The following is a 9,003-nucleotide window of genomic DNA, read 5'->3' as shown; positions in this document are numbered from 1 at the left end:
ACTAGGAGCTCTTGACCCTCAACTGAGGTCAGCCTGACCCCAGCCTTGGCTGTCCTGGACTTGCAGTGTAGACCAGGCTGGCCTGTGATTAAAGGCGCCATGTACTGTTCTTATATGGAACTTCTACTGAATCACTGCTGTGCCCTAAAACAGCACAGGAGCTGGAGCCGGCTCAGCAGTTGAGCTCTCCCAGCCTACAACTGCAACCCCAAGTATCTGACACCCTCACAGAGGTAGATGCAGGCAATACAGCAATGCATATTTAATAAGAAAAACAGCACCGTACCCAAAGGCACCTCTGTAAATCTTCCCACCACCCCACACAGACAACAGTCAACATAAAGGTTTTTGAAGTACTTTATTAAATTTCCAGAGAAAACGAGGCACTTCCAAGCTACAGTGCTGTGTAAATATTTTAGGGGAGGGCCAAGCCTGTCACACTGCCTGTGTGTTCAAGCGCTCTGGTGCACTGCAGCCATGTCCAGGTGGAGCAGGCTGGCTGACAGCTGTGACAACACAGTGAAAAGCCATCCAGCCTCAGCTCCTGTAGCAAGAAAACCCTGAAAATTCAGAAAAAGACTGTTTTAGAACCATGCAGGACCAGCAGTCATAACACTGGTGGGAGGTGCTTTTAAAATTCAGAAAACTTCAGGCTAGTCCAGTGAAGTCACTATTGCCCTCTGGAGGCACCGTGGAGCTCAAGCCTGGGTGTTAGGCATGTCTATGGGGCGGTCTCCTGACCAATAGGCACTGGTGGTCACAGGTTAAACAAGTGGGCACAGGAACACCAGGATCACAGCAATGCCCCCCCCCCCAGTTCCCTGATCTCCTCCAGGTTAGTCACGTTTTATTACAGGAAAAGTGGATTAACTCCACTCACCACAGACAGGAGCTTGCTCTCACTAGACACCAAGGCTCACTGGGCAGGTACAATCACACCATGAGGTCCACTTCCACCGTAGGCTGGCTCTTCACGCCCTCAGTCAGGTGAGGGGACAGAGGCCCATGTAGTCCTCAGAGCTCATTCTAGAGTGAAGATGTGACAGTCAACGACAAAAGGAACAGGCTGTGTTCCCAGGGAGGGGACAGGGCGCAGCGTAAGAAGTCAGGTCCCCTAACTGAGTCAGATTCATAGCTGACATCAGGAACAGCGTCAGAGACTCTAGTCTGTGAAATCATCACTCCCAACTTAGGGAGACCCGAATCAGAGGCAGCAGCGAGGGCAGTCAGCGCAGGGAACGTGAGTCGGAGACAAAACGGGCTGTAGTGGGCCACATTTACACCCTCAGGCTCTGGGGGTGGAGGCAGGACAGAACCATCCCGAATTGAGATCCCGTCTCAAAAACAACACCCCGTGACCAGCACGCATGACGCAGAGCTGCGGACGACCCTTTCATGTAGCAGATAGCCATAGCAAAACCAGTTGTGAACAACGGAAACAGCCCTATGGTCGGGGTCCATCTTAAGACTCAAGCAAGCTGCGGCGGACCATGCATCTGATGCCCGTTGAGGACCAGGCAGAGCCATATGGAAAAACCCCGTCCCCAAAGCGCAACAGTCAACAGGAAAAACGCGTTAGTACCCATGAGCCCTCGTCAGAGGAACTTAAAGCGGCTTTTGGCGCCCAATACTGACCTTCCATCCTGCACAGGAGCCCCGCGCGTGTCCACAGGCCGCTAGCAGGGAGACACGGAAGGAAACCATTAGGAAGCCCGGGCCGGGGAAGCCCGGCACCCACGCCACCGCGGACGGTGGACTCCGGGATGGTCAGCGCGCTGCGGTGACGGCGTCAGCGAGACACTCAGAATCACCAGGGGTCATCATTACCGTCCGCTCCCCGGAACCCGCCCGACCTGGCCCGCCCGCCGCTCGCTTACCTTGTGCGGCTGGGTCCTGGCGGCGGCCATCAGGACGGAACCTGGGGGGGGGGGGAGAGCAGCGGGTGAGCGCGGGTCCGAGGGGCTCCGGCCGGGCCCCCCGCGCCCCGGGCTGGGTCAGCGGAAGCGTTGGCGTCACGGAGACGTCAGAAACTCTAGTCTGTAAGTGTGGGTCATCCTGCCCGGCCCCGCATCGCCGCGCCGTCCCCCTCCACCCCGCAGGGCCCCGGGGTACCTGCTGCGCGAGGCCGGCACGGCCGTGTCCTCCAGACTCCGAAGCCACGAACCGCGGCACCACACGCGCGGGAGAACGCACAAAGAGGGCTCCCGCAGCTCCGCCTCCGCCTTTTATAGCCGCGCTACCCCGGGGGTCCTGACTGGCATAGGTGTCTCCTCACCTGCCTGATGGCGCTGGCAAACGGGGGGGGGGGGAAGTGGGATTGTGCCTCTCCTTCTTCTGCGCGGAGAAGCGTGGGTGACGCGTGAATTTTGATAAACTACCAAACCGAAGAAAAGGGAAACAAAAACGAAACAAAAAAAAAAAAAAGGAAACAGGCGGCCTGGACGGCTACGTTGGGATAAGGACCCTGCAGAGCCTGCAGGGTAGGTGCGGTCTCTAACCTTAGGCAGGCTTGTGGCTGCAGGGGTTCGGTTTATACCAAAGGATGCAGGTCTCTTCCGCCAGCCAGAAAAATCTGAATTTGCATCTCAGCCTCTGTGCTCCATTCCTTTTTCTTGTTTTGTTTTGTTTTGTTAATTAAAACAAAACAAAACTTTATTGAGTAATGAACTTTTCGCCCTCAACACCCAACTCTATTCCTGGCTCATCTGGAGCTCACCGTGTAGTTTAAAATGGCTTCCAACCATGCCTCGATTTACAGGCATGCTCCACCACCACGCCCGGACGGACACCTTTATCATTAAAAAGCATTTTTTTTTAAAACCAGGGGAAGGTCGAGACAGGGTTTCTCCCTGGCTGTTCTGGAACTTGCTCTGTAAACCAGGCTGGCCTCCAACTCAAGAGAGCTGCCTGCCTCTGCTTCCCGAGTGCTGGGATTAAAGGTGTGTTACGCCGTTTGGCTCAAAGTTAGTTTCCTTTTTCAGGAACACTGAAAATGAAATTTGAGCTGCTGGGGCTAGAAAGACAGCTCAGTGGTTTCAAACACTGGCTGCTCTTCCAGAGGACCCGGGTTCAATCCCCAGCACCCACATGGTGGCTCACACCTGTTTTGAAGGTCCAATTATATGTGATCCGCATACATACATACATACATGCAGGCAAAACAACCATAAACGTAAACTTTTTTTTTTTTTTTTTTTTTTTGGTTTTTCGAGACAGGGTTTCTCTGTGTAGCCCTGGCTGTCCTGGACTCGCTTTGTAGACCAGGCTGGCCTCGAACTCACGGCGATCCGCCTGCCTCTGCCTCCCAAGTGCTGGGATTAAAGGTGTGCACCACCACACCCGGCCATAAACGTAAACTTAAAAATAAAAGCTGGAGCCGGGTGTGGTGGCGCACGCCTTTAATCCCAGCACTCGGGAGGCAGAGGCAGGCGGATCGCTGAGAGTTCGAGGCCAGCCTGGTCTACAAAGTGAGATCAGGATGGCCAAGGCTACACAGAGAAACCCTGTCTCGAAAAACCAAAAAAATAAATAAATAAATAAAAAATAAAAATAAAAATAAAAGCTGGAGCATTGTCGGGCAGTGGTGGCGCTCGCCTTTAATCCCAGCACTTGGGAGGCAGAGGCAGGTGGATTTCCTCACACGCTGCCACCACCCCAGTGTGGACACCCAGGGCAGCATGTGCCTGCACATCCTCAAGGACAAGCGATCTGCGCTGTATGATGTCAGAACCATCTTGCTCTCTGGGCAGAGCCTGCTAGGAGAACCCAACACCCAAAGCCCTTTGAACGCACGTGCTGCTGAACTCTGGAAAAAACCCACAGCATTTAAGAAGTACCCGCGAGAAACCTATACAAAGCAGGTCTCTCTGCAGTCAGGAGCCGTGATGGAGGCTGTTCAGCTACTCCACTGTGCCGCTGTCTTTGGTCTTAGATAGTTTGTCCCTCCCTTCTAAGCTGTGCTGATATTTTTGTTTTACTCGTTTTTTAAATTAGGTCTGTTTGAACACTTAACAATGTATAATAAATACATGGTGTGTGTGTGTGTGTGTGTGTGTGTGTGTGTGTGTACAGAGTAGCACACACCTTTAATCCAGAAGCTGACAGTCTCTGTGAGGTTGTGGCCAGCCTGGGCTACACAGTGAGACCCTGCCTTAAAACATAATAGAAGCCGGGCATGGTGGTGCACGCCTTTAATCCCAGCACTCGGGAGGCAGAGGCAAATGGATCGCTGTGAGTTCGAGGCCAGCCTGGTCTACAAAGTGAGTCCAGGGCAGCCAAGGCTACACAGAGAGACCCTGTCTCGAAAAACCAAAAAAAAAAAAAAAAAAAAAAAAAAAAACAAACCCATAATAGAAATTTAAGAAGAAGTATCTAAGACTCCTATAGTATTTATTTATTGGGTCTTTCTCAGTTCCTAGAGGCCCAGGCTCCTCCTGGGAGTCACGCAGGAGGAGAAATTTCACTTCCAGGTGCGTGCTCATACAGGCCAGCAACGACGTCTAACAGGCTGAGGCAGCTTTAGTAATAAACCACTTCTCTGATGTGAAACCCAGGAACAAGACTGCCCTGGCTGCAGGAATTACTCCTCGGCCTATTAAACTGTCACTGAAGGCTTCCTTACCCCAGGACTCCCCGCTGGGGCTGCAGGCAGTTGACACCTCTCAGTGGAGCTGGGGATTAAATCCAGGGCCTCACACATGCTAAACTAGCTCTCTGTCATTGGCTACACTCCACAGCTTTGAGAAGAAGACGGCATTCCCCCGGGAGAATGGAGATCCATGGATCAAAAGGCTCTAAATGATCCCATTTATTTCCCCTGCTTCCTGCCTGGTTATTCACCTGTCTGTCATATCACCAAGAGAGTGAGTGAGTGTGATCACACTGTCCACAATCCCAGTATTAATAGGAAGACACCCCCCTTCACCCACACACACTGAGAGAGGGGGGGGGGGAGGGAGGGAGGGAGAGCGCCAGACCTGGTGCCTGATGGCACAAGTGTTTGATCGCAGCTCTCAGGAGTGGGTATTAAAAATGGCAAGTTCAGGGCCAGGAAGTGTAAGGATTGCCCAGACAACTCTGTAAGAGATCTTAACAACCACTAAGGAGCCAGGTGTGGGAGACCCAGATGGACCAGAGTTTGAGGCTCGCAGGTGCTACATAGTGAGGCGCTTGTCTCAGGAAAACGTGAAGAGAGGGCTGTGTAGCCCAGGGATGAAGGCCTGGTGGAGCTTGCAGGGCGCTCTGGAGCAGACTCTGGACCTTCCTAAGGCTGCGACCCCTTAATACAACTCCTCACACTGTGATGACTGCGACCATAATTTTATTTTTGTTGCTACTTCATAACTGTAATTATAGCCAGGCAGTGATGGTGCAATCCTTTAACCCCAGCACACGGGAGGCAGAGGCAGACAGGTAGATACGAGTTCTAGGCCAGCCTGGTCTACAGAGTGAGTCTAGGACAGCCAGGGATATTACATAGAGAAACAATGTCTCCAAAAACAAAAACAACAAAACAAAAAGAAACATAATATAAACAGCTGTTTTCCACCTTCTTGAGCAACCCCTTTGAAAGGTCATCAGACTCCAAGAGGAGTCATGACCCACAGCTGGGAACTGCTGGATTCAGGCCCTGGGAGGGTGGGGGAGAGCTGACGTCACAGCCCATGCTGCCCTCCTCCACTGACAACGCCACCATATTTTTCCCACTGATGAGCTCTACCCTCATCAAAGTGAGGACCTGCAAGGTTGGTCTTCTAACACATTGAAAACCCAGACTTAAATTCTAACAACAATTCCTAAATTCCTTTTCTGGTCATCAGAAAAACCAAAAACCCCAGAACCCACACAAACCCAGAAGCCGGTATCCTTCCCAACATCCAAACTCATAAAAAACAGTTGTAACATTTTATTTCTGAAATTTTAAGTTATAAAAAATTTTATTTTTAAACTTTGTAGTGCTGCAAAGAAAAAAATTCTACACAGGGTGGCAGTGTTGACTTTTTTGCTGGCAGGAAAATGCCTTCTCTACAGTTCTTAGACTAATCGCAAAGAACATATGGCTTATATCACAAAACTATAAATATGGACAAGCAGATAACTAATGTTTTCAGCATAGAAGACTAAAGTCAGGTAATACATAGTGCAAAGAAATTTCTGAACGACAGTTTGTCTCCAAGACGACTGTAGTTAAGGGGAAGAGACTATCGTTCCTCCTCCCGGCTGCTCTGTGGTGAGACCAGACTGACACTCTCAAGGTCCCTGCAACAAGTCCAGTGGACTCCAAGGCCTCTGAACACAAAAGCTCAAAAATCCTTTAGACTTTACCCATCACTAGGTAGAAATCCCCTTGCACTGTACACAGAGAAACCCGCAACCTTAATTTGGATATAAAGAACACAAAGATACAAATTCTAACAAAAGGAATTCAATTACCTTGTGAAAGACTGTAACTTGAAAATGAACTCAGGAGTAGGAAACTAAACTTGACAAAACCCAGTGCATCCCAGTTCTCAAGCGCCACCAGTCTGTGTCCCAGGGGACTCTAGGAGAGCAAGGAGGGACTTCTAATCCACCTCCTCGATGGTGGGACCCGAACCGGAGCCTCCCTTGGGCGCCTGGGCCCCGAAGCCCCCGGCCCCGGGAGTCCCCGCTCCCCGGTACAGCCCGCTGATGATGGGGCTGCACACCCGCTCCAGCTCCTCCCGCTTGTGCACGAACTCCTCCTTGTCGGCCAGCGTGTTGGCGTCCAGCCAGGAGATGACCTCCTGGCACTTGTCCAGCACCGTCTTCCTGTCCGCCTCGCTGAGCTTGCCCCGCAGGCCCTCGTCCTCCACGGAGCTCTTCATGTTGAAGGCGTAGGACTCGAGCGCGTTCTTGGCCGCCACCCTGTCGCGCTGCGCCTCATCCTCGGCCTTGTACCTCTCGGCCTCCTGCACCATGCGCTCGATCTCCTCCTTGCTCAGGCGGCCCTTGTCGTTGGTGATGGTGATCTTGTTGGCCTTGCCGGTGCTCTTGTCGGTGGCCGTGACGTTCAGGATGCCGTTGGCGTCGATGTCAAAGGTCACCTCGATCTGCGGCACGCCCCTGGGTGCCGGCGGGATGCCGCTCAGCTCGAAGCGGCCCAGCAGGTTGTTGTCGCGCGTCATGGCCCTCTCGCCCTCGTACACCTGGATCAGCACGCCGGGCTGGTTGTCCGAGTAAGTGGTGAAGGTCTGCGTCTGCTTGGTGGGGATGGTGGAGTTGCGCTTGATGAGCGCCGTCATCACGCCGCCCGCCGTCTCCAGGCCCAGCGACAGCGGCGCCACGTCCAGCAGCAGCAGGTCCTGCACGTTCTCCGACTTGTCCCCCATCAGGATGGCCGCCTGCACCGCCGCCCCGTAGGCCACCGCCTCGTCCGGGTTGATGCTCTTGTTCAGCTCGCGCCCGTTGAAGAAGTCCTGCAGCAGCTTCTGCACCTTGGGGATGCGCGTGGAGCCGCCCACCAGCACCAGGTCGTGGATCTGCGCCTTGTCCATCTTGGCGTCGCGCAGCGCCTTCTCCACGGGCTCCAGCGTGCCGCGGAACAGGTCGGAGCACAGCTCCTCGAAGCGCGCGCGCGTGATGGACGTGTAGAAGTCGATGCCCTCGAAGAGCGAGTCGATCTCCAGGCTGGCCTGCGTGCTGGACGACAGGGTGCGCTTGGCGCGCTCGCACGCCGTGCGCAGGCGCCGCACCGCGCGCTTGTTCTGGCTGATGTCCTTCCTGTGCTTCCTCTTGAACTCCTCCACGAAGTGGCTCACCAGCCGGTTGTCGAAGTCCTCGCCGCCCAGGTGCGTGTCGCCCGCCGTGGCCTTCACCTCGAAGATGCCGTCGTCGATGGTCAGGATGGACACGTCGAACGTGCCGCCCCCCAGGTCGAAGATGAGCACGTTGCGCTCCCCCTTGCCAGAGCGGTCCAGCCCGTAGGCGATGGCGGCCGCCGTGGGCTCGTTGATGATGCGCAGCACGTTGAGTCCCGCGATCACGCCCGCGTCCTTGGTGGCCTGCCGCTGGGAGTCGTTGAAGTAGGCGGGCACGGTGATCACCGCGTTGGTCACCGGGTGGCCCAGGTACGCCTCGGCGATCTCCTTCATCTTCGTCAGCACCATGGACGAGATCTCCTCAGGGTAGAACGCGCGGCTCTCGCCCTTGTAGCTCACCTGCACCTTGGGCTTGTCGCCGTCGTTCACCACCCGGAAGGGCCAGTGCTTCATGTCCGCCTGCACCACCGGGTCGCCGAACTTGCGGCCGATCAGACGCTTCGCGTCGAACACGGTGTTCTGCGGGTTCATGGCCACCTGGTTCTTGGCGGCGTCGCCGATGAGCCGCTCGGTGTCGGTGAAGGCCACGTAGCTGGGGGTCGTGCGGTTGCCCTGGTCGTTGGCGATGATCTCCACCTTGCCGTGCTGGAACACGCCCACGCACGAGTAGGTGGTGCCCAGGTCGATGCCGATCGCCGTGTTCTTGGCCATGTCGTCGCTCTCTGCTGCGGGCGGTGGGCGCTCAGCTTCTTCTGCAGGGCTGCGCTCCGCGGCGCGGATGCTCGGGGAGGAAGGCTGGTGCTGGCCGAGGGTCGGGAACGCGTCTCTCCGCTTTTCCCTGTCTTCTCTTCGGTCGGACGGGAGCCTCTCTTCGCTCCGATGGGCTCTGGACACTCGTGTGTGGGTCGCTGACCGCGTCTGGTGCCCTGCGCTCAGCCCTGCGCCTTTATGGAAGGTTCTCCGGCCCCGCCCGCCCTCCCCTAGGCCAATCAGCGATGCGGAGGAGGCCGTGGGGACCGGGAATCTTCCAGCAGTTTCGGGTCTAGCGGAGCTTCCCCGCCTCCTCTGAGTAATCGGTGTGGAAGGCGCCTCCCGTGTCCAGAACTCTCCAGACAGTTCATGGGTTCGCTGGAGAGGACGGATTCCTGAGGGGGAGGGCCGCGGGCCGGGCGTTTGACACTGTTGCCATGGCGACGCACCGTAGGGGGACATTAGGGTGAATCTG

General features: G+C 55.1%; 1 protein-coding gene and 1 long non-coding RNA gene across 2 annotated transcripts; both read right to left on the bottom strand.

Moving 5' to 3' along the window:
• Window positions 1–341: 341 nt before the first annotated feature.
• LOC311580634 lies at window positions 342–2,513 on the bottom strand. Its single transcript, XR_014773530.1, has 6 exons — window positions 2,499–2,513; window positions 2,113–2,288; window positions 1,878–1,918; window positions 1,636–1,676; window positions 881–1,026; window positions 342–560 (listed from the first exon to the last, which is right to left on the bottom strand). It is a non-coding gene; the product is annotated as an uncharacterized lncRNA (long non-coding RNA).
• A 3,377-nt stretch (window positions 2,514–5,890) lies between these two features.
• On the bottom strand, window positions 5,891–8,995 carry LOC311582123 (heat shock 70 kDa protein 1A-like). Its single transcript, XM_084754879.1, has one exon. The coding sequence runs from the start codon at window positions 8,988–8,990 to the stop codon at window positions 6,564–6,566; it is 2,427 nt and encodes an 808-aa protein (XP_084611005.1). The 5' UTR covers window positions 8,991–8,995; the 3' UTR covers window positions 5,891–6,563.
• Between the last annotated feature and the right edge of the window lie 8 nt (window positions 8,996–9,003).

The sequence above is a fragment of the Acomys minous genome (assembly GCF_964271855.1).
Source record: "Acomys minous genome assembly, chromosome: 13".
NCBI lineage: Eukaryota > Metazoa > Chordata > Mammalia > Rodentia > Muridae > Acomys > Acomys minous.
Note: the sequence above shows the minus strand (reverse complement) of the source record. Positions and strands in the feature narration are given on the sequence as shown.